At 42.5% G+C, this 25,653-nt stretch overlaps 2 protein-coding genes across 2 annotated transcripts; one reads left to right on the top strand and one right to left on the bottom strand.

Annotated features, from left to right (window-relative positions):
- The first annotated feature begins 2,625 nt into the window (after positions 1–2,625).
- Positions 2,626–7,171, top strand: rnf5 (ring finger protein 5). Its single transcript, XM_015973493.3, has 6 exons — positions 2,626–3,161; positions 5,318–5,336; positions 5,481–5,593; positions 5,671–5,728; positions 5,809–5,920; positions 6,008–7,171. Exons 1-6 carry the CDS (start codon positions 2,956–2,958, stop codon positions 6,127–6,129), a joined length of 630 nt encoding a protein of 209 aa, XP_015828979.1. The 5' UTR covers positions 2,626–2,955; the 3' UTR covers positions 6,130–7,171.
- A 552-nt stretch (positions 7,172–7,723) lies between these two features.
- slc44a4 (solute carrier family 44 member 4) lies at positions 7,724–25,614 on the bottom strand. Its single transcript, XM_015973477.3, has 22 exons — positions 25,364–25,614; positions 15,297–15,345; positions 15,109–15,182; positions 14,436–14,514; positions 14,242–14,341; positions 14,036–14,164; positions 13,891–13,951; positions 13,658–13,778; positions 13,171–13,254; positions 12,316–12,428; positions 11,957–12,079; positions 10,714–10,813; positions 10,535–10,627; positions 10,357–10,459; positions 10,026–10,285; positions 9,598–9,692; positions 9,077–9,180; positions 8,906–8,979; positions 8,755–8,825; positions 8,541–8,635; positions 8,381–8,465; positions 7,724–8,288 (listed from the first exon to the last, which is right to left on the bottom strand). Exons 1-22 carry the CDS (start codon positions 25,401–25,403, stop codon positions 8,188–8,190), a joined length of 2,154 nt encoding a protein of 717 aa, XP_015828963.3. The 5' UTR covers positions 25,404–25,614; the 3' UTR covers positions 7,724–8,187.
- Positions 25,615–25,653: the final 39 nt, after the last annotated feature.

Raw genomic sequence — 25,653 nt, 5'->3', positions numbered from 1 at the left:
TGTTCCCGGTGAGGGTTGGACTCCGCCAGGGCTGCCCTTTGTCACCGGTTCTGTTCATTACCTTTACGGACAGAATTTCTAGGCACAGCCGTGGTGTGGAGTGTGTCGAGTTTGGTGGCAGGAGAATCTCATCTCTGCTTTATGCGGATGATGTGGTCCTCCTAGCTTCATCCAGCTATGACCTTCAGCTCTTGCTGGGTAGGTTCGCGGCTGGGATGAGGATCAGCACCTCCAAATCTGAGACCATGGTTCTTGACCGGAAAAGGGTGGCTTGCCAACCCCGGGTCGGGAGAGAGGTCCTACCTCAAGTGGAGGAGTTTAAGTATCTCGGGGTCTTGTTCACGAGTGAGGGTAGGAGGGATCGGGAGATCGACAGACGGATCGGTTCAGCGTCTGCAGTGATGCGGACGCTGAGCCGATCTGTCGTGGTGAAGACGGAGCTGAGCCAGAAAGCCAGGCTCTTGATTTACCGGTTGATCTACGTCCCAATCCTCACCTATGGTCATGAGCTTTGGGTAATGACCAAAAGAACGAGATCGCAGATACAATCGGCCAAATTGAGTTTCCTCCGTAGGGTGGCCGGGCTCAGCCTTAGAGATAGGGTGAGGAGCTCAGACATTCGGGAGGGGCTCGGAATAGACCCGCTGCTCCTCCGGATCGAAAGGAGTCAGTTGAGGTGGTTTGGGAATCTGGTCAGGATGCCACCTGAAAGCCTCCCTGGGGAGGTGTTTCGGGCATGTCCTGCCGGCAGGAGGCCCCCAGGTCGACCCAGGACACGTTGGAGAGGTTACATCTCCAATCTGGTCCGGGAACGCCTTGGGGTCCTGCCGGAGGAGCTGGTGGAGGTGGCCTGGGAGAGGACGATCTGGAGCTCCCTAGTTGGGATGCTGCCCCCGCGACCCGGACCTGGATAAGCGGAGGAAGACGATGACAACGACATTTCTTTTTATTTTTTTAAGCGCCTTGTGATTTTTATTTTGAGAGGCGCTATAAAAATGTTTTGTTTAAATTGTGTATGAAAATGTCAAACCTTTATGTAAGAAAAAGCTGAAGTCAGTTTATTGTCCATCCTTTGTGAAATTACATCTGATCCTGCTGCCTACTACTAAACACATGCAGTAGAGCTTATTTTTTAAATGAAATCAAGACACAGCTGTCCTATATTACTTGTTTTTAAGTTTTTTATACATTTGTTTTGCAATTCTGGTTGTTTTTGCTGTTAATCTGCCATTAGTTTTGCAATATAATTTCCTGTGGTGTCTACATAATGAGTAAAGGTGAGAAAAAAAAAGTTAACCTGAAAACGTCTCTGCAACATGCCACAAACATTTAGTTGTTATTTTGTCACAACGTTACAATAGCAATGTTGTCACAATATCGCAGTGAAGTTGTGGATATGTCGCGACAACCTTCCAGCAATGCTCTATGTGACGTTCTGGCAACGTCGTAGCGGAACTTCACTTTGGAAGTCGCTACTACGTAACATACGACGTTCCTGCAACATCGAATATAGTTTATGATCCTGAAAGAATAAACAACACTTTCAAAAACTTTTACCAAACTTTGTACTCACCACAGACAAACCCATCAGATGCCGAGCTCAATTAATTCCTTGACAGGATAACACTTCCTAAATAGACCCTTTTACTGTTTGTAAACAATATGACGTCAGCGAGAAGGCGCGCGCAGCTTGGCAACAGAGAATGGCGTTGTGTCAGGCTTTATCAAGCTACGCTGCGGGGTTATCACCGGCAAATCTTGAATGTTATATTATTAAACTCACTTTAACGAATCGCAACAGACTCCCGGATCCCTGAGGCATTACGGAATGGGTGGAAGATGTAGGTGCGTGGCCAGATATCCAGTGGCCCGATATATATACGTTTTTAGTGGAGAGGCCCAGTAAGTACACACGTGAGAAGCTACGGGCATACAAATCGTTAGATGCATACAACTATGTTGTCTGTGGCCACGTACAGAAAGTAAAATATCACCACATAGACTCTGAGTTTTGCATCTTGAAGGCAGAAGTCCTTCCTAGCCACAGACGCCTCTGATTTTGTTGAAATGGATGTGCTCCCTTTGGAATTCTGTAAAGTTTCAGTCCAGTGCTTGAAGAGAAGCGATTCTGGCATCCATACACGCAACAACCCGACATTTTTATGTGCTCAGAACTTCAAAACAAAGGGTTTAAAACGCTGTTTTAGTATTGAGTATGAATGAGGAAGCCTTCACTCTCGTTGCCAGGCTGCACGCGCAACTTTTGATGACGTAGGTAGTAAAAGGGTCTATTACCAGACAGCCAAGCTACAATACTGGACTCGCATGACAAGGTGTCAGAAAATACGTTGTGACTACGTTGTTGCAACAGACCTGTGTTGGTAGGGAACAATTACTAAAAGAAGGAAGAAAGAAAACATCTTTTATGTAGCACCTCTCAAAATAAAAATCATAAGGCGCTTCACAAAAACAAATAATTAAGATATAAAGATTTTTTTAAAAATTATGTTTAAATTAGAAAAAAAAATATGAGGAAAGGGAGAGAGAAAATGAATAGGAAAGAAAGAAGAGGCAGAAAGAAAAAAAACTTCTTTATAAAAAGCTGTAAGAAAAAAAATCTGTCTGCACAAAAATAAAACAAGAGTCATTACATATTAGATTGTTTTACGTTCTTTCAAAATAATGGTGTCGAATGTACTATTAAAATATGAACTTGCTTTTGTTATGGCCACGCCCCTTTCCTCGTGTCTAATGCCCGCCCCCGGCCTACGGAGTCAGGGGAAACGGAGTCGGGCGCTTTTAACGGGAGCGCCACCGGGGCTGGTCCGCTCCGTCCAAAGGTCCTTTGTAGCAGCAGCAGCAGCTACCTCTGACTAGCGGTTTACGTTAGCTCGGGCCGGCCCTGTTGGGTTGAGTTGGCTCGGTGTGTTACGCTCTTAAACCAGGTCAGTAAACATGGCGGCCACGAATCCCCGCTTCTCGAGTGACGGTGGGCCGGCCAGCAAAGAAGGGTTCCCGGCTGGAGAGAGCAGCAACGACCGAGACGGACCGGATGGAGGCGGCAACGGCGACAGCCAACGGGACCGAGCCTCGTTCGAGTGCAACATTTGTTTGGACACAGCCAGGGACGCTGTCATCAGCATGTGCGGACACTTGTTCTGGTATGAAACGGTTTTCATGCGTTTGTTTGGCCTCGGTTTACCGATATGTAGTCGATGGCAGAGACACGCCCCGCGACGTCCCGTCTGATCCGAGGCGACAGCGGCCAAAATGGCTCACTGTTCCTGTGCTGGGTGTCCGTTTACTGCCAGCTGGTTTTAGTGGCTCCTGGTGTGAAAGGATGAATGTATGTACTCCTGGTGTGAAAGGATGAATGTATCATGTTATCTGATTTAGTTCCGCCCCGCTCTGCGAGACACAAAAACAAACCACTTTTTCATCAGTTCATTCTGAGTTTGACTAAAATCACTTAATTATGTCACGTTTACAATAAAAATTCAGGCTTTTTTTTGGTGAGATCATTGTTTTTTTTTTTATTTTGGAACATCTGACATGCCAGCAAATCTAAAAATCTCATAAAATTGTTACTTTTTAGGATGCATCTTTTCTGTACCTAAAAGCTGCTTTTAGTGCTTTCTTCTATCAGTGTCACAGAAACTTGCACAAAACCTGACCTTGAAAACTTGTTGAAAATGTACACACAATCACAGGTGTGTGTGTGTGTGTGTGTGTGTGTGTGTGTGTGTGTGTGTGTGTGTGTGTGTGTGTGTGTGTGCGCGCGCGCGCGCGTGATTCACGAACTGTGTGCACTAATGATCTCTTAAGCTAAGGCTAGTGGGAGTTTATAGCCAACAAGTAGGATTGAGGTCAACTGTAGGGTCACTGTGATCAGAAGTGTGTGTGTGTTTGACTGCAGTTATTATTATGCATTTTCCTAAATCTGGACTTTTAAGCATCCTTTCTGGGTGACATTGCAGTTTTGCCTCTAAAGCGTGTGCACAACAGTTGTGTTTGAATCATTTTCCAAACCGAAGTAACCACAAACTTGTAGAGACTTGTAGAGCTAAAAATCTGGCAACTATTTTATGCACACGTCTTATTTATGCATAATTTCATGCACTCTTTGACTTTGGACTTTGTCTAAGGGGGGGGGGGGAATAGTTGAGCCGTAAATTCCCTCATGTTTATCTAAATGTTAATGTTTCTAAGTCTTTGGCTAGAAAACCCGTTTCTGGACTCTGGACATCTGGAATTTAGATGTTCTGTATTATGTTGATCATTTTTTGGTCATTGGGATAATTTCCTGCTGCACATTTGTGAGCGATGCAGTTGCTATGTTACGTCGGTCCTTCTGCTCCTGGGACTCAAGTGCAGTGTGATGAAACTTTTCAGCAAGAAGGACAAGAGCTGACATCAGTTAATCTGCTGCAACTTCAGATTAATCTTACAGCAGCGCATTAGTACAGTTAATTAAAACACACAGGGGGTTAAAGTTCAAATGTGTTAGAAGTCCCTGTAATTGTTGCTCTTAATTGGTCTTTGTGTTCAAATGGTTCTGAAATCATAAAACAAATGAGTTTAGCAGATAATGTTAGTTTGTGTCGACTAAAATGTCAATTCAGGTTGCAGAAATCACATCTTTATTCACTTTTTCTGGTCGATTTAACCCGTTTCTGTGTCTGTTGCCTTTGGACTTTGATCAGCTGTTTTGTGTTTACAGGAGCACACACACACACCCATCAGGTCATGTGACTCAGCTGGTTTCTGTTGTTTTCACATGACGTCATTTAAATAACTCGGTTTGAGTACTTCGCAGTCGTGAATACAGGATTAACTAATCCAAATCCCTGCCTTATTTGGAAATGATAAAAGTCAGTAAACAAACCAAGGACTTTTTAACCCTCCCACTGTCCTAACGGGTGACCCTGCGAGGAAAGTTGACCATAGAGCAGGATTGATGGCGGGAGGGTTGAGTAAAACACCTTCCTTAGGAGGGAGCGTTATGCTACCTGGGGACTTTGTGGACATGCTCTTCAACACATCTGTGGGTGTGGGTGTGTATGTGTGTGTGTGTGTGTTGGGAATTTCTTCCAAAATCATGGAGCACCAACATTATTCCCACATCGCATTAGCAGGTTGGCCTCTCCAACCTTTGATGACAGATGGAGCCAATTAAAACAAACGAATGGGAGCAGTACTGGTTTTAGGAGGTTTTTCAAGACTAATCTAATCCCAAAAAAATGAATCTGCTCAGGAAATGTCACAGATCTGAGCTGCTGTGAAAATGTAAAATAATCCCGTCTCTCTCTCTCTACAGCTGGCCCTGTCTTCACCAAGTAAGTACTTCCTCTCTCTCATCTTTTTACAGGCTGATTTAATCAGATCAGGCTCACCCAATCTCCTTTAATCCACATTAAATAATGTCTGTTGTTTTGTTTTTTTATCTTAAGTGTTGTAACGTGTCTGTCTGCTGCCCCCAGTGGTTGGAGACGCGTCCCAGCCGGCAGCAGTGTCCCGTCTGTAAGGCAGGAATCAGCAGAGAGAAAGTCATCCCGCTGTACGGCAGAGGGAGCTCCAGCCAGGAAGACCCCAGGTACTCCAGGTCCCCTCTGGTTCCATTTTGGTGTCCGACTGCTTTCCTGAATGACCTTTTCTGGTTCTGTCGTTCAGGTTGAAAACTCCCCCCCGACCTCAGGGGCAGAGGGCGGAGCCGGAGGGCAGAGGCGGGGTGAGTGTGTGTGTGTGTGTGTTACTGGCTGTTTTCTGAGCCCGTTTCCAGGCTTCACTGCTGGTTTTCCCTCTGCTCAGATGTTCCCGGGCTTCGGGGAGACGGGCTTCCACATGTCGTTTGGCATCGGAGCGTTCCCCTTCGGGTTCTTCACCACAGTCTTCAACACCAACGATCCTTTTCACAGAGCCGGTGAATGTTCTAAGAAAACCGCCATTTTTGTTTTAGTCGTGAGATTTTCTGACGTTAACGACCCTTTCCATCCTTCTGCCTCCTCAGACCAGTATGCAGGGGATCACCAGGGCAACGGTAACCTCAACAACGGCAATAACAACAACTGGCAGGACTCTCTCTTCCTCTTTGTGGCCATCATCTTTTTCTTCTGGCTGCTGAGCGTGTGATGGTGGCCAGGACGGACACACACACACAAACAGGCTGCGTTACATAACCAGAGAGTGGGCAAAGTGTTTTGTTTCCTAATAACAAGAAATTCAGGTTTTCTCCTTTCAGAAACCGATCACTGCCCTGACACACACACACACACACCATGATAGTTTGGCCTCCCTCTCTCACCACACCTATGGACACTGGAGTTTAAGAGTCTCGTTCTTCGTCTACAGAGTCAGTATTACGTGATCGGGGTGATCTGTGTAAGGGGGGGGGGAGTCAGACATGGATGTTTACAGCTTTCCTGCGAATGCGTGTTCCAGGAGCTCCTGGTGATGGAACGGCACAGCCGGTTGTGTTTTTAAACGTAACGTTTTGTCTTCACAAAAGCAGCCGTGACACTGTGAGGCCGTCTGCAGACGGCGCTGTCCTTCAGTCGCTTTTTATTTCTGCCATTCCCAGAGTGCATCAGTCCTGAGAGACTGGATTCACGTTTCAGGAAGTTTAGCAGCTGGTTTTACTACACAACGTGCAAGATGAATAAAGTGAGGCGGCGAAAATCCTCAGAAAGCACTTTGGTCACAGATAATTGTGTCGGTGTGAGCGTGTAAACGTTATATATTTGTACATATGAATGTTGTAAGTGCTGTTTTTATGTGTTTCTGACCTGATGAGCGGCCGTGGAGAGCTGGAGATGGGAGATAAGTGTGTGTGAAGCTGGAAGCGATCCCGATCCGGGTTTTCCAAACCTAGACTCCAACGATGCAGGATCAAATTAAAAGCTTCCTTGCCCATTAATGTGAATGAGCTCCTGGTGATGTCAGTGTTCCCATCGTCCACAATGCGTCTCGACAGTTCCTCTTTAATCTGAGTTTGATGGTCACACTGGGGTCAAAGGTCAGACATCTCCTGGTCTGCTGGGACTTGTGTCCGTCTGTCTGATCGTTACTTTTTGTATTTAGGGGCTGATTAACACTAAACCACGTAATTGGATTGGTCAGATCTTGTTCAAAACCAAAATGTTGTTGGAGATTAAAAGTTGATTAAAACTGTAAATGAGACTCTAGCCTTCTTCACCTGATTAGAGGGAAACCGATGCCGTGGCTTCAAAGGGGTGCAAAAAACACTCATCTGGGACGATCCCGTTACTGCAACGTTCTGTCCATGGCACTGCTGCTTTTAGCTGGACGGTGCTGGCGCAGACCTGGCAACCCCACGGCTCAAAAAGGAATTACTCTGGAACCAGGAAGTATGGAGGCAGCACAGATTGTAAACAAAGACTACCGTAAGTCACTCTTCAGCCTTTTTAAACTGAGTAAAAACAACCCAGGTGAAAAATCTGCTTTTACCTGCATTTTTAATATATTTAAAAATGTGAAATAATTGTAGTCCGAGTACAGAACCATTGTGGCTGCAGGTTCTGGACACGATTTAAACTCCGTTTCTTGAACATGAGGAAACATTTTTAGGTTTTAGCCGGTTTTGTAGGAGGTTCCAGTTCTGGATGGATCAGATCAAACACGCGTGGCCCCAGGAGATAAAACCTGTGACTGACCAGTGGGTGGGCACAGAGCTACTGTTCTACAAAGTTTGACTAAACACACATTGTTCTATCATATTTACAACTTTATTAAAATTGACAATATATATAAAATTATACTCTTAAAATCTAATTTTTACAAATGGTGTCTAAAAAATCAAGCATGACTTTAACATTTCCTTTGGTTTCATACAAAAGATGTGAAACGGCACATTAAGAAGTTTCGCCAGATTCTTTGACATTCAGAGCTGAACTATTCGATGTTTAACTGTTAGTAAATCTTCCTAAAAGAAAACTCAGAAATGATTTCCTGAATAGATTTGTGTACGTTCAATACCATAAATACACAAACAGAACAGTAAAAAGTGCAAAAAAGCAACATTTGTTTAGGTAAACATCTTTAGAAGGAAAACAAAGATGAACTATGTCATTAAAAGGAGAAAAAGTCAACATCCTAAAACTGTTACGGATTCTCTGCTGTGGGATTTAAAAACCGGAACAAGCTCTCCGTGCTTAACCTTTGACCTTGGCTCTATTTTGAGGACTTGTTGGATTTGTTGAGGATCTTCATCAGGTTTTTGGACATGAAGTACGGCTTCTCCGCTGATCCGTCGTTACGCTCCAAGTCCTCCACTGTGAGGACAGACACGAAGCAACAAGTCAAACACACTCATGAATCATGCTAAATGACCTCTGTGTGTGTGTGTGTGTGTGTGTTTACTTACAGAAGCAAAGAAAGAGTGTGTCCACACACATGTTGTATACGCTGAAGAAGGCGTGGGCGATGAAGTAGCTGCCGAACACCACCGTCTACAACAACACAGAGAAGTCAGGACAGTGCTGGGTAAGCGATTCAGAAATCAGCTCAATACTCGGAGTCGTTACAATAATGGGCATCCAGTAGTAGTTTAGGGTTTCAGTGTGGAACGTGTTCCCTGGAAGCACTATCCGACCAGAGAAGAAGAAAAATGACAAAACGCCTGAGAAGAAGAAACAGAATTAAGCGGTGACACTTCCCGTCTCTGTAGATTTATTTAAATAACAAATCTGAATTAAGTTGCGTCAGTCGAAATGTTTAGCATAAAAGCATTTTACTCACCGACTCCTCCAACCACCAGGAGCTTCCCGAAGAACAGCAGCAGGTCGGTGACTTTATCCAGCACCACCACCCTACGGGTCGCATCACAAACACACGTGTTTACGTTTGGTCTGTAGAGCCGCTCTGATTGGAGAACAGCATCATTACAAACCTGATCACGTTCCTCATCAACAGCTTGAACGCGTTCTTGGCCGAAACGCAGAAGTTTTTCCCATAAATGGCAATCTGACAAGAAAACCAGGTAAAATAAAACACAAAACATGAAGTTCATATTTCTGCAAACGGTTCTGATTTCAGTAAAATGTGTGATTTCCACACTCACCATGATGTAAGCGTTCCGGTTGATGAACTTGATGAACTTCTCCAGACACCAGAAGCAGCACTTAAGGCAGCAGATCAGGAATCGTGCACATGGGTTCTGCGCCGCTGAAGACCACGAAACATCCCATCAACGCATGATTCACTCACTCACTCACTCACTCACTCACTCACTCACTCACTCACTCACTCTCACACACACACACACGCTCACTCACTCACACACACTCACACGCTCACTCACACACTCACTCACTCACGCTCACTCACTCACACACACTCACACGCTCACTCACTCACACTCACTCACACACACACTCACTCACACTCTCACACACTCACTCACTCACACTCTCACACACTCATTCACTCACACACACACTCACTCACTCACACACACACTCACACACACACACACACACTCACTCACACACACTCACTCACTCACTCACTCACTCACTCACTCACTCACACACTCACTCACACACTCACTCACACACTCACACACACACACTTTGGTCTTACATCTGGTCTTGTGATCAATGTACTCCAGGATGATCCTGACTATCTGCACCACAGTCAGGATTAAAGCCCCAAACGCCAGCGATCCTACATGGAACCTGAAGCAAATGTTTACATTAACCATAACTTTACATGGGAATAAAGATTTTACGGGTAAACATCATCAACAACTGTCAGCACTGTCCGCTTTGTTAACCCAATGCACCCTCTAGAGGCCAGAAGTAGAACCACAGTTTGAATACATTTCTGATTTTCTCATTTTATTTTTTTGGTAGAAAACATAGAAACATCTTAGTGATGAATCTCAGTTTGTACACCTACAGGGACATTCAGCTTCTATAAAGCGAGTTTGTGTGTAAAGCTAATAAATAATTAGAATTCAGCAGCACAACAGCAGAAACGTACCCGCCATCAGCAGCTTGTTAACTCACCTGATGGAGCGCATGAAGCTGGCACACACAGGAAACATGGGGATGTCGCCTGGTTTGGAGAAGGCCCAGTAGTAGGAGGCGAAGGCCCCCGCCAGCGTGCACTGACCGAGGGCGATGACAAAGTTGGCACACCACAGAAAAGCGATGGCGTTGTAGATCTGCAGGTTGAAGATGTTCCTCTGGAAGAGACCTTGGTTGTTGTATTTGATGAAGATGCAGCTGGCAGATGGACAGTCTGCGTAGCTCGATGAGTTGAAGTTCTGAGACAGAAAAAAAGCTAATTGTGATTTCATATTCAAGTCTTTAGCGTCCTCACCGCTGCGACGCTCACCTGGGGGTCACAGTCAGCGGTGCCGTTAATCGCCTTACAGCCGCTTAAGGTGGAATTGAGAGCAACCACCTTATAGATGGGAGCTCCTGAAGTGGCCAAATATCTGAACGCATCAGTTAAGTTAAACTTGGTGAAATCAAGCGATGAACGTCAGAGGATGTTTAAAAGCACAGGATACAGAGCTGTGGCTCCCCAGTAGGTCACACACACCAGCAGCAGAACAAAGGTGATCAGAGGGTAGAAGAGCGCCGACATCATGTAACCAATCGCTCTGCAGACAGAAACACGACAAGCTCATACAAGCTAACCTATTGAGTTAGTCTGTTAGGATCACTGCTGTTACGACACGTCACTGACTTGCTGGACTCCTGAATGAGAGCGATGGCTATCAGGATCCTGGTTCTGAGGAAGATGAGGGTCAGGAGGATGATGGCCTCTGCCACAGATATGATTATCACTGAGGAACACGAGAAATGAAAACATCACTATGTACCATGTCATGGATTCTCATGTCAGTTCTCTTGTTCGCTCTTCCTTCTTCCATCTCAGGAACATTGCTAAGCTGAGTGCCATTCAGTCTCCCTCGAACTTGAGACAGTTCTCCACACCTTCATCTCCTCATGCTTAGACTACTGTAACTCTCTTTTCACGTGTCTGAGCAGAAACTCCCTGAACCGTCTACAGGTGGTTCAGAATGCCTTGCTCGGCTTCTGACCAAGTCATCCAAACACACCCACATCACCCCGCTTCTCCTCCAGCTTCACTGGCTGACAGTTAACTTCAGAGTTCATTTCAAGATCCTGGTTCTGGTCTATAGGGCCTTACATGGACAAGCACCATCTTACATTGGTGATCTTCTTAGTCCCTACACCCCCAGCAGGTCCCTGAGGTCCAGTGATCAAACCCTACTGGTTGTGCAGCACCAGGCTAAAGGTCAAAGGTGACAGATCATTTGCTGCTGTGGCCCCCAGACTCTGGAACTCTCTCCCCCTGAGCCTGAGATCAGTGGACTCAGTGGTCTCCTTTAAAAAGCAGCTGAAGACTCACTTGTTCAAGCTGGCTTTTGTATGACCTTCTTCACCACTCTCTCTTTATTCTGCTCTCCCCACCTATTCCACCTTCCTCAGGATCCACTGATTTCTCTCTTTCCTATTCACTCTCTCTCTTTCTTAACATTTTTTCTTTTAAATCGCAATTGCTTATTCTTGCTCATTTTAAATATATTTTTAAACATTTTCGAAATGCTTTTTTATATTTTTACAATCTTTATATTTTTTGTTTTTGTTTTTGTGAAGCGCCTGGTGATTTTTATCTTGAGAGGCGCTATAGAAATGATATTTTCTTCTTCTTCTTCTACCAGGATAAGAAACCTTTATTTAAAGTGACTTTCGAACACCAGCAAGGCTCTCGTCACATCTTTAAGATGGAAAAACAGGAAAAATACGATTTCCTTCCATCGTTGTTCTGACCGATTATTAAAAAAGAGACAATTTCCATGTTTCACATAAAGCAAATAAACATTGCAGTAAAAACTATGTAGTAATGGATACTACGGTACTTAGGCAGGCTAAGAGACATAATAAATGTAATTAGTTCTTACAAAAGGCCAGCCAGGTCTCCTGGACTTGCAGATAGACCTGGAGGTTTGTGGTGAGGCCGACCGTGCTGATGGAAGCATTCTGCTGTTTGTAGTTAGCATATTCCCAGTAGCAGTGATAAATCCCTGGGAGGAGAAAGCACACACAGAAATATTATAATGGCTCTAATCTGACTTTTGAATTACAGCAGAATCTTCTAGACTTTTATAATCACGACACAAAATATCTAAAGGTCATTTCTTTTTTTTAGTTCAATCCTAGTCCAAACCTCTGCCATGATTCAGTTTTTGAACATAATTAAAAACTAAATTTGTAACAAAGTCAGGAAAAGCAGAGGGCTTGGGTCCAGGTGAGTGTTTACCGTAAGCGCCGGCCCCCAGGAGCCCGACGATGAGCACCCAGATCATTATAGGAGCCGTGAACCTCAGCAGCAGCAGGAACAACAAACTGACCAGCATGGCTATCACCAGCCCACTGGAACCAGACAGAATTATAAGCTGTTACCCATAAATATCCTGACGCAACTACCTTTAACTTTAGTTATTTCCATTCATCAGGTTTTGTTGGCGCTGATAAAATCGAGTTAAATCTACAGTCTCATTAGTCCCGAAGGTTAGCTTACAGCGAAGTCTCCAGGGGCGTGTCCAGGGAGTGGCCTGGGGTAGCACATGCCACCCTTAGAATCTGATTGGCCACTCCAGGTGCCACCCTACCAAGTTCCAGTTTAAATTGACTTTACATTGGCGACAAAAGGCTTGAGTTGTAAACTCCAAAATAGTGTGGTAGCACGCACCTTTAACACTGTTTACTAGCCCAGGCCTACAGAACATTTCTGTAGTATTAATATTATTTATTATTTTTTCATATTTACATAAATAGTATTTAGAGTCCCACTCAACTCCAGTTGGTGGCAGTAATGCAACAAGTGACTTGCTAACCACCACAAAACTAGAAGATGAAGAGGAAAAAATGGTGATTGTGCAATGTGAAACTCAAAAACTCACTAGAAAGTAAAATAAATAAATAAATAAATGATTTGTGTAAGTAAATAAATAAATAAGCATAACCATTGGTGCCACCCATGCATAAACAAGTGCCCCACACGGGCCACCCCATTTTAAAAGTCCTGGACACGGCTCTGCAAGTCTCCATTCACTCATTCATCACACAGAATTGTGACGGTTTATCAGAGATGCACTCAGCAGCAAAGACTCACACGATGATCCACGGCCACGATGAGGCAAAGTCCTCAAAGATCCGAACACCAACGTCTCTGGCGTTGAAGCCGTTCACGACGTCTCTGATGGGTAAAAAAAAAAAAAACGCTTGTTAGCAGGTGCTGCTCCAGTAAAGTCCAATAATATTAAAAATAAACCCAGATAATGAAACCATGCAGTTTTCTACAGAACTTTACCTAAACTACAGCTGAAGTAAAGAACAGGCCCCAAGCAGCAGAAAGTGATCATAAAACAGGGATCGTTGTCTCAGAGGAACAAACTAATAAAGCTTCACATTTATTTAAAGAGACAGTGCTGGACCACGCGCGTGCGGCTGCTGAAGCTAACCAAGACCCAGTGGCAAAACTAGCTGTAAAACTCACAACTTCACCGACCCTGAGCTGGTGAGGAGGAGAAACGGGGTGTTAGACCTGATCGCTTATATTAGTTATGATTATAACTTAAATCTGCCATCTTGTTTCTTACCCTGTGCCGTTTTTGAGGAGGTTGACTGTCTCGTTGACAGAGGAGGGTAATCCAGGAACGTTGGAAAAATTCCCAGGGATACTGCCAAGTTTCGAGGCATCCGGCAAACATCTGCCCAACACTAAGAGAAAGGAAATAACCACTTTTACAACAAAGTCTTGGTATATTTTACAGAACATAAATAAGCTGCAGCTCAAAGGAACAAAACTACTGAAAAAAGTTAGAATATCCACCTGAGATCGTAGGGGTGTAGAAGAAAGGACACAGTTCTTGGTTCACTATATCTCGAACGCTCTAAAAAAAAAGAAAAATACGTCGTTTTTTTTTTAAATCAACTGTTTATTTTAAACGGCGTCAACAAAAATAGATCAAACTAACCAAACGAGTTGTTGCCAGGTCAAAAGAGGGGACACACAGGTTAGAGTCAAACACGCGCTGGGGTGAACCTGAGATGTAGTCCTGTACCGGGACAGCCCAGAACCGAGTTGGGCACTGTTGGACACAGATCTGCAGGAGGCGGGAAAGAGCGATCCAGTTAGAAAAGAGCAGAACGTCCGGCTCAGAGGTAAAACTTACGGCTCTACCTGTGTGGTCGGGCACTGCAGCCCGTTCAGAGCTGTTGCCATTATATTTATGGATGTGGCACATTTTAGAAAATCAAAGTAGAAAAGGTTGGGTTTGTCTCTGAGGGAGAAAAAACAAACAAAAATATTCTCATAAATAAACAAACGCATAGTTGAAACAGTCTGAAACGATGATAAAATACAGCTTCTCTTACTTATTTTGTCCGATGCCGCAGAACCACCCGGTGGAGTTTCTGGGATAAAGAACGTGTCTCGGATCACCGTAAACCCAAGCTGATAAAAACAAACAAACAACCGCATTATAATAAGTATGAAATGAACGTAGGGTGTTGCATCCAACCCTGTTACCCATCAGATCGTGTAACCATTAATAAAACCCTTTCACAGTCATGTCACTTTATAATCTTGAGCTTAAAATGATCATTTATGTTAAAATTTACTTTTGTAGATGAGGTCAGTGATCAAACCAGAAAACATATAAAAACTGTTAAAAATATTAAGAAATCAGCAACTTTAACTAATTTCCTCTTAAATCTGTAATGATTGAGCTTTTTATCCATCTGCTAAATCAAGACTAATCTACTTTTTAACTGCTTCTGGGGAAATGATGAACCAATAGAGCCAAAGTACTTGTTGGCAAACATATCGTCGACTCAAGATAAGAGAGCGCGGCCTGTGTGCTGGAATGGGTTTGATGACGGGGCAATAAACGTCTAAAGGACCGGATGTTCCCAGTGACGCCACGACTGGGAATTTTACTCACCAGTCACACTCAGATGAAGACATAAAACTATACCAAGGTGTGTGTAAATCTGTCCTTGATGATACAGACGTGCAGAAGTACAAAGTAATACAGTTTTCGCTCACCTAAAACTCCAACCCCTATGTAGCCGAGGATGACGGCCATAAACAGAGCGCAGCAGATTATATCTGTACACCCTCTGTTGGAAAACATAAGCAAGTCAGCTCTGTTATGACGTCTTCTCTGAGGATTTATCTGCTGCATCAGAAGCTTTAGGTTTAATCCAAACGTGTAGACAAGAAGAGAGATTCACCTTTTCTTTATGGGTCCATTGAAGGTTGGGTCAAACTGAGCAGGTTCTCCTATACAAAGAAAAAAATGAAACAAGCAGATGGTCAGATTATCAAGAACACATTAGTAGTTTATTTGTGTTATTTTAACAGCAACTGAACTCCATAATTCTATAAAGAAGGTGCAGTACAGATTTTACCAGCAGATGTATCTGTGTAATAACTTAAAGAGCAAGTCACCCCCAAATCAACTTTTTTTTCCTGATAAACTATATAAATGCGTGTCTAATCGTGCTGCAGACACGTGTAGTCAATAGTTTTGCACTTTAGTGCATTTTAGTTAAAATTTTAATTTTCTGCCTGAAACTGGCAGTGTTGTGCCGTTGTCAGGTAAAAACTCTTCACTGCATTTGAGTTTAAATCTGCCACCGCTATTGGCTAAGAGGTATGCTATGATGTAAACTGATACATTATGATGTCACAATGTCGTGAGTGTGTGTATTTGTTAGTGGCTCCACTAGGGCTGAAACGATTCCTCGAGTACCTCGAATAATTAGAGTACAAAAAATCCTCGAGTCAAATTCTCTGCCTCGAGGATTCGTTTAATTCATATTTAATTAATTCATGGCTTTGCAAACGCACGGGGTCATGTTTCACCCGGACCGAAATAAGTGACGCACATGCCCACCGGACTGAATGCACACGCGAGTAGCGAATGTAACTTAACTTTCTCTTAAGCCATGGCGGACAACTTGAACCCCGGTGGAGTGCGAAAAAGACAGAAAATGTCAAAGTTGTGGGACCATTTTTCACGTCGTAAGGTGGAAAACATAGTCCAGTGTAAATACTGTAAAATGGATTTAGCCTAGCACAACACCACATCCTCCAAGCTGCAGCACCTGACATCCACATGTAAATGTCACTTCTGCAAGCAGACTCGGAGCCTCTACAAGATAATGCATTTTAGCCTGTATTTCTATATATTCTGCGGACACTGTGCGACTTTTTCATTTGTAGCACTCAATTTCAGCTCACACCGTACGTCTGGTAGCAACACGTCGGACTTAAAATGTGCTAAAAATAGCAGTTTTTACACAATATGTCGGACTTTCTATTGTGTTATTGATGTCTGTTGTCCCTCGGGGTTTCTGCAGGAGGACACGGGTATTTATGAGTGGCGGAGGAAAACGAAAGAAAGTAAATAAATGTTTTGTGATCAGTATAATTTGACAAAACCACAGCAAACATGCTTTTGGCAATCCTTGTGAGAGGGTGCTCGCTGCAGAACTACAAAGGCGGAGTTGCACCATAAGGTGGAGCTGCACCAGTCAGCCCCGCCCATTCACGCAAACTCAGCCTAGCCCACTGACTTCCGTTTTTGTTTTTCAACTTTATCGCAAACTAACCTGACTCTCATGAATTACGGCTGTTACTAGTTTACAGTCGTTAATGCTATGTTCTGTGCTCCAATTAAACAAGATAAATATAACTTGCTACATGACAAAGTCTGAATATATCCCAAAATGAAAAAGTTTCTTTCAGCGAATATCTGCCCACAGCCGCTCCAACAAAACTCCTGTACAACAACATTTGACATTATTATGTGAGTTCTGGTAGTCCAGTGGCAAGATTGTTTGACTTAAGTTTTGCTTTCCCCTCAGCTGATGCTGGTTCGGTTCTCGGTGGGGTCGGCAACAATCTATTTTGCCAGCTGAAACATTTAATTTGTTCATATTTAAGTTGTAATGTTCATTTTCAGCAAAATATTTATGTCTCTACAAGTTCTTTGAATTTGGTCATTCCTAAACAGCATTTTAGTTGAAACTCTGCTCACAGATGGACTCACACTGGCTAAATAAACGAATGAATAAATAAAAAAACACATTAGTCATTATATGTTAAACGGCATACCAATAAATTGTTGTAAATATAGTACTGGCAAGTGTAGCTAGAAATGAGGAAAAGGGGTTATAGAATATTTCCACTACTGGGAGGCGAACCTGCGCAAAACTGCATGTCAACCTGACACCATCACCACTACACCACCACATCTTATAATACTTGTGTGGCGTTGCATGTTATTGTGCCATCCAGTGTGTCTTTGTAGACGGGATGTATGATTTTTCTGGCGGTGTCTCAGTAGAAGTCATTTCAGAAATAATTTGTCAGAAAATTCACAGAATATCCAGATTTGAGAACCAAGACCAGACCCGCTTCGGGGGAGGAGACCAAATTGAAGCTGAGATGGGAGGAAAATGCATGAATGAGGCCAAAAATGGCTTTGGCGTGTTTCGTATGAGGAAATGACAATATAACATGATTAAAAGTTCCAAAAGTTAGATTTTTAATTATATGGAACCTTTACAAAAACTGTTCAATTCACTTCTCAACTCCGTCCCCAATCCTGCATTTTTTAGCTACAACACCCTCTTTGGTTCCAGAATGCTATCAAGTCTGACAACTGGAAGGAATTGGACTGACTCTGATAGAATGGGCGGGGCTGATTCTGGAATGGGCGGGGCTGACTCTGGTGCAGCTCCACCTTCTGGTGCAGCTCCGCCTTTGTGGTTCTGCAGCGAGCACCACTTGATCCTTGTTAGTGTGAGAAAAAAGTGTAGAAATTAAAACGGACGTGTGTTAATAGGGAAACAGCCGGCGAGCTGTTTGCGCCGTGAGCGGTTCTGGTTCTGTTTGGGCCGCAGCCGCTCGCAGCGCTACTTCAACAGTTATCCTCCTAGTTTCTGTCTGGCTTGCAGGCTAGCAGATTCTCGCACGAGGGGAAAATGGGCTCAGGTTGTATACTTATGTTTTGCACAGGCGTTTGTTTACTGTGAAGTAAAGTTGAAGTGCTGAAGTTTTGCAAACTTAATTTTGAATAAAACTTGAAGAATAACTGGCAATTGCTTGCTCATTTTGAGAGGTCTTTCATATTTTATAACATGCTATTTTATATAATGGTTTACAAACACAAAAGGGTAATTTATTAGAGTACTCGATTAATTGAAAAAAAGATTCGATAGAGTACTCGATTACAAAAATATTCGATAGCTGCAGCCCTAGGCTCCACCCTCTCGGTCTGCTAGGCAACAGCATTTGTTGCATTTTTCTAACATGAAGTGGGAGTGAAGTACGCTTCTTGTAAGGGGTGACTTGCTCTTTAATAATAAAGCAACACTAAGGAGTTTTTAACAGCTAGGACTCTAGAAGGCGCTATATCACATACAGGCCGTTTACATAACCCTGACTCGACACCATAATGTCTTCAGTGTGGTTTCTGCCCACAGAGGCACTAATAAACTGAAATAACGACGTACACTCTGGGATTATTAAAGTGTTTTGGGGTTGATTTGAATGTGTTGGTGTTCTGTGAGTTCATAAATTACAATGTCGGAGAACTGTGATTGATGCAAGACTCTTTTGGTATTCAAGCCTTTGTTGCTTCATTGTGTTTTAACCATAGAGACGGAAAAACACTGAAGAAATGTGTCACGTCTTACTTCCTGGAAAGTTACGTTATTCCTATTTCCGCGACTTCAGAGGCAAACTAAAAGCCTCTTGAGAGGCTGAGTCGGGCCGGCGTGACGCGCTCTTTACAAACATCAGCTGCGATTCCAAACTTGTGTTTCCAAAAACATTAATTCAATTCAATTCAATTCAAGTTTATTTATATAGCGCCAAATCACGACAAGAGTCGTCTCAAGGCACTTCACATAAGAAACATTCCAATTCACAGTTCATTAAGCCAATCAGAAATAATGTTTCCTATATAAGGAACCCAGCAAATTGCATCAAGTCACTGACTAGTGTCAGTGACTATACAGCAATCCTCATACCAAGCAAGCATAAATCGACAGTGGAGAGGAAAACTCCCTTTTAACAGGAAGAAACCTCCAGAGAATCCTGGCTCAGTATAAGCAGCCATCCTCCACGACTCACTGGGGAAATTTTATTATTATTTATTATTTATTTACTTTATTAAAGTAACTCCAATTAACTCGAAACATAACATGCTCAAAATTAAAACAGTACAATTATCACAGCGATCAACTGACGGTCAACAAAAATATGTGGCAACCCGCTCACCCATTCCTCCTTTTCCCATATTATCTGAGCAGGTGCTGGAGATGATGCTAAATCCCCACCCATGATCACCTGACCTGACATTAATCTCCATTTACAACAAGTAAACCCACCAAAAACACATCCATATGACTCCTATAATTCCCTTCAACAGAAAAACTCTGAACAGTTCAATCAAAAGGTGTCCTCCTTCCTCTTTACCAAACATTAGAAAGGAGTAAAAATACATCAGAGAAAGAAAAACAGCTCCACAGCTGCAGCACGGCATCAATGTCGTCATTTGACTAAAATTTGAATTCAGCTTTAAGTTTCCAGAAACGCTGAGTCATTTTAACGGGAGCCATGAAGGACGTTTGTTGTCTCTCGCCTCCACCCTTTGTACTCCGAACGTCAGGTTCGAGAGGCTGGATAATCCAGTTCATCAGGAAAAACCAGACAGGTTCTTGTATATTTACACAACATTGAATATCGGCATCATAAATTTCACATTTAGTCATAAAGAAATTCCTTATTTCAGGATCATGGAAAGATTTTAACCCATTTAGGAATATTGTGGTTTGTAAACAATAGATTTACCTACATTTATTTGTTTACTATTCCCTCCGATGCTGCAAATACCAATAAATTGTGTCATTCTGACGATTCTAAATGCTGCTAAGCAGCTAGAAAACAACAATCCTTTTCTTTTTTTATTTATGTTCTTCTGTGGCCGACTTTAATTATCTCCACTGGGAGTCGTTTGAATGTACAGCGTGTGAACACTGCGTTCGCCCAGCAGCAGCAAGTCGCAGGTAGGATGCAAATCCTAAACCAGGATACAGGAAGTCCAAGCCAATCAATCAGGAGCTAGACTGGAACATTCCCAGATTCCTAACCTCATAAGGAAGCAAAACCAGAGAAGTCGTATCTTAAAGTAACGTGTAGATGAAGTTCTGGGAGTTTACACCATGTCAGATAAAACTCATATCCATTTTACCTGTTGGTGAAAACACGAGGACGGATAATTCAACAGAGGTTTTTTTTTTTCTTTTTCTGGTTCACGAGCGTCATATTTCAGCTCTGCTAACACACAGGTCTGAGTTTCCAGTAAACAAGACGACGTCTCTGTGTGACACAGTTTTTACGGCCCAGTTAAACCGGAGAAAATGTTTTAAACTAGTAAACTTTGTACCTCAGACAAGCTGCAGGACAGTTTATGGCTTTAGTTTGCTAAAATGGAAGTCAAGGCTTCACCAGCTGGCCTTGGAGGAGTTAAAGAGAGCAAAAATAGTTTCCTTGTTCCAGATTAATCTGATAAGCTGAACATGTTAAACTTTTGCAACTACGTACTTCATCAGACTTGGATGGCAATTTTTTTAAATCAGGTTGATAATCATTTCTTATCAACATCAAACATTTTCTGAATGACACGCTGACCTGTAAACAGACAGCTTAAAAACGGCAGAAGAGATAAATAAATAAACTCTACGTGAGAAACGGGACCACAACTCAGGTCATACATAAATCAGGAAAATCGAATATTTAGAAAATCACAAACACTGGAGTTCTAATAAAGTTGCACCATTATGGACAATAATTCATCACATTTGCTTTGATCAAGATTATATTTGATGGTTATTTACTGTTATTGATTTATTACACTGCTACAAAAACAAACCAGTGGTTTTCCATTAACCAAATAATTCATTATGACTCACATGCTGTTTCTTATTTTGACCCATCCACCTTATTCCTAACCCCCCAAGATCCTTTGCAAAAAATCTGCAACCTACTTCCGGGGTCCGGCGTTTGCTTACATTGCAACCATAGCTGAGGATGCAATCTGTTCACGCTAATCCACTTTTAAGGTCTTTTTAGAGATTTAAACTATGTGTGAACACCAGTTATCACACAGAGACCCTATAGAGACATGGAGGATGATATGAAAATCTGGTCAAAGCTAACATACTCTGTCGCATCTGATGCGGAAGCGAAGGACAATCTTAAAGTCTCAGAGGCTTTTCGGTACCTATAGTGATAAGATTGGTCCTGTTTTGTCAAAAGAGGTGGAGCACGGTCGTACTTGCTTAAAAGCAGATGTAGAGCCTCATCAGAGCCTATCCCTCATCACCAAGCCTTGGTTTTAGCTTCTACATCAGGTCCAATACCAACAGTGGGTTGTTCATGCTTAACGATAGGTTCAGTGATCATTTTCAATGCATTTGATCATGTATAATGTTTAACATTGAGCTTTTGTCTGCTTGTTAAAACCATAAATTACCTTTAGGGCTTAATGTGTGTGCACATAATTTTGAATTATGTTTATTTCAGGCTGAGAAAGCAGATCGGGTCCTCGTGCACGCTTGTCCCAAAGGTCGCTCTCGTAGCCACAAATTTGACTTTGGTTGTTAGTACAACCGTGAACAGCGAAACATGATAAATGACCCGCACTTGTATAGCGCCTCTCAGAGTGAGTACTCCAGAGCGCTTTACGCTACAGTGTATCATTCATCCATTCACACACTCATTCACACACTGATGGTGATGAGCTACGATGCAGCCACAGCTGCCCTGGGGTGCACTGACAGAGGCAAGGCTGCAGAGCACAGGCGCCACCGGTCCCTCCGACCACCACCAGCAGGCAAGGTGGGTTAAGTGTCTTGCCCAAGAACACAACAGCAGAATTCTCTGTCCGGAGCCGGGATCGAACCTGCAACCTTCCGATTACAGGACAACCCAGAGCTGCACAAGTTTATTTTTCAAGGGCAAATTGTTTTTAAATCCTGAATGTTTAAACGAACCTCACCATGCAAACCAATAGCTGTGTGCTGCTTCCGTTGCCTCACCAGGTGTTGCTCGGTCATCATTTCGACACGAGCCGGCCCAGGAATAAAGTGGATTTTGTTTTATATGAAACGTTTGACATATTCTTGTGTTACAACAGATCAGCTCTCTATTTAAATATTTCTTTATTCAGCCTAATTTGATAAATGACCCGAACTTACGTGGTGTCATTCTGAGTCAGAGGACTCCAAAGCTTTACACTACAATCATTCACTCACTCAGGAAATTTAAGGATGTAATTTTCATGTCACCAACACAAACATTTGGAAATGTGAAAAGGCCATTTTAAAAACTCATTTAAAACAAACTCTTTTGTGGTTTTCTTAATTCAAACATTAACTAAAATGTTTTTGTCTTTACAGTTTCCTTGTTGCCACGTGTTTTAGCTAATTTTTCTGGTAAATGATTTGTAGCAACAACCTCTAAAAAGTCACATATTTTCTAACCCTTCCTACGTTTTAATCAGAAAACAGCTCCGAAAAAGAAAAGTGAAATCATTCATCAACCCGACTTTACTGAGCAGCAAACAATACATGCTCCGTTTTTATGATGAATCAGGATGTTTTACGCATGGTAGATCCACTTCCTCGTGAAGTGGGAACATAATGGATTTAAGTGCAAAAGGTGTTCTGAATTAAAGTTTCAGCAGAGTGTGAACCCGTCACCTGGATAGTTGGTGTTTTAAGGTATTTGAACTGACATGAGATCCAGCTGGGAGGGAGGGGTTTGTGTGCTCCAGCTTCAGTAAACTTCCTTAAGTTTTCTCTCATAAGACAAAGGTTTCAACTAACCTAAAAAAAACACTCATTACTTTGCTGTTTTTAGTGCTTGAAGAGCTTTTTTTTTACTTTAGTGTCTCAGGTGTTTCCACTATTGGAGCTTCTGGGTAATTTTACCAGACCTTCACAGCATGCATGTGTCTCCATTTCACCGGGCTGGCCCAAAAGGACCGCTGTCTGATACTTTTCAGAGACCAAGTGAGCATCTGAACTGGGGTGTGTACTCAGAAATGGCTTGGCCAGGTTTTTGGGCGGGACCTGTGGTTAACTCAAGCTGATTGGTTGTTAGAAGGAAATGAGATCAGCAGACGTTACCAAAAACCAGCATCTGTAAAGCTGGATGAGTTGCTGGTGAAGCCGATTGGTAGGAAAGGAAAATAAGTAACGTTGATATTGTTTTAAAATCGCTGTTTCTTGACGCCCAACAAAAGTTGAAGCAGAAATTCCTCCAAAACACTTTTTGGTCTTGTTTGGCTGGTCATCAATCACCCCTTTTAAACCACAAAGCCTCTCTCCTTGACTGGATTAAATTATGACATACTTTGACGGAACAAAACTTTTAATGTTATTAATGTTCGTGAACATCTTTTGGTACTTATTAGTGACGGCATTCACTGCTGAAACTGTTGCTGACATCTTGGCAAAGCCCTGGGAGGGACGTTGTTGTATGGAGACACAACAGCTGAGAGGACCAAGCTAGCGTCATTTCCCTGTCACCTTCCCCCCTCCCAGAGATTTCCCAGACTCCTGCAGTGGAAACACGGCAAATGATGCAGATCTGAAGAAAAGCGGGTCGTTTTACCAGATACTTGAACGCATTTGAGTGGCTTCTCCTAACAGGACTTTTAAGGTGGTAAGATTTAAATAAAGTTAACAGTTTAACCAAACAATGAAAAAGTAAAAGCTTAAAAGTGAACTGTTGTGTCAATTTAATGGTAAAATCAAACACCATTCTTTTTAAAACAAAATGGTAAATGGCCTGTATTTGACATAGCGCCTTCTAGAGTCCTGGAACCCCCCAAGGCGCTTTACAACACAATCAGTCATTCACCCATTTACACACACATTCATACACTGGTGGGGATGAGCTACAATGTAGCCACAGCTGCCCTGGGGCGCACTGACAGAGGCGAGGCTGCTGAGCACTGGTACCACCGGTCCCTCCGACCACCACCAGCAGGCAACGCGGGTTAAGTGTTTTGCCCAAGGACACAACAACAGCGACAGACTGAGTGGGGCTCGAACCTGCAACCTTCCAATTACAGGGCGAGCACTTAACTCCTGTGCCACCGTCGCCCACACAAAACTTCAAACAGATATAATATCCGAGGAATTAGTCCATCTTTGCATCTAATTTGAAATCCAGCCCAGCTCACTTGTGAAATCTATTTAAACTAGATTTTATTTAAACATTTCTGCCCCCTTTAAACTATCTTAACTGCTGCACCCATGTGACAAGATGCAAGCTTAGACATTACAGAGTTTTTACAGCATCAGCTCTGCTCCATGCTCCTTTATGTTTGATTTATAATACATGGCCAGTGGTCAGCATTGCTTTATCTTATTATGCACACTTCAAAATTATAGTAATACAGACCTTTCTTCTCTGATTTGGAGAAATCGTGCAAACATTCAGACAGGATGAAATGAGTTTGTTTGTCACAACAGGCAGTCTGCAAGACACTAAAATAAGGAAGTAGGCGCATAGATAATGTCACCACAGTCCAGCAAAGAGAAGGATGACGCTTGCAACTTTCTTTCTTCAAAGCTTCAATAATAATTTGTCAAAAAGACAAGTCAGATCAATCATAAATGCTGATTTTAAAATTCCCATTAAGTGTACAATTGTTAATACTATGTTATCATTAAAAAATACAAAATATAAGTGATATAATTTTGAGAATTATTATTGCTGATTTTCTGAAACAGTTATTTGCCAATTTTTTGTTGATTATTTAAAATTAACTAAAGCTTTGCATCTACTTTAAGCACTTATAACAGTTTTTTGTCAAAAGCGAGCCATTAAACATTAAGAAACTATTACATTTATTGTGTGGCCGTAAAAAGAACCAGGTTTAATAACGTGGACAATAAGTCTTGTTTTGCATTATGTAAAAGAAAACTATAAAACTACAGCAAACCTAAAGATAAATTTGACATTTTATACATTTTCACATTAGCTATCTGTTAAATTTACATGCTAATGCTATAATAAATACTGTCCTCGTTAAAACTCAAATATATGAAATTATTTGAGGAAAAAAAATAAAACTGGAAAACTTTCCATGTAATTTTTTTAACAAAACAAGACTTTACTATCACGTTTATCAAAAGTAAGTTTTTGAAGTGCAGTTAGCTAGCTAGAGTGTTTTGGTTCCTCCAAGGAAACAACTGGTCTCTCTACTCACCGTACTCGGAGTCCGGACTCTCCTCCTGTTTTTTGCCCATGTTCCCGCCTCGACCTCCACCCGTTTCACCCCGTAACTCCTAAAATCAACCCTCGCTGCTAAAACCGACCATAAACACCATAAAACAACCGACTAAAATCGATTTAAAACCGCGTCTAAACAAGCGCTAGATGTGGAAATCTGTCTCTTCCTGGCAGTTGTTTCTAAAGTGACGGCACGAGCGCACCTGCTGAGGGATGCGCACCTACGTGGGCACGACCAAAGGTTGTTTCTGAGGTAAGATGCGTCAC

Source organism: Nothobranchius furzeri, chromosome 19, assembly GCF_043380555.1.
Source record: "Nothobranchius furzeri strain GRZ-AD chromosome 19, NfurGRZ-RIMD1, whole genome shotgun sequence".
NCBI lineage: Eukaryota > Metazoa > Chordata > Actinopteri > Cyprinodontiformes > Nothobranchiidae > Nothobranchius > Nothobranchius furzeri.
This window is presented reverse-complemented; position numbering and strand designations above follow the sequence as displayed.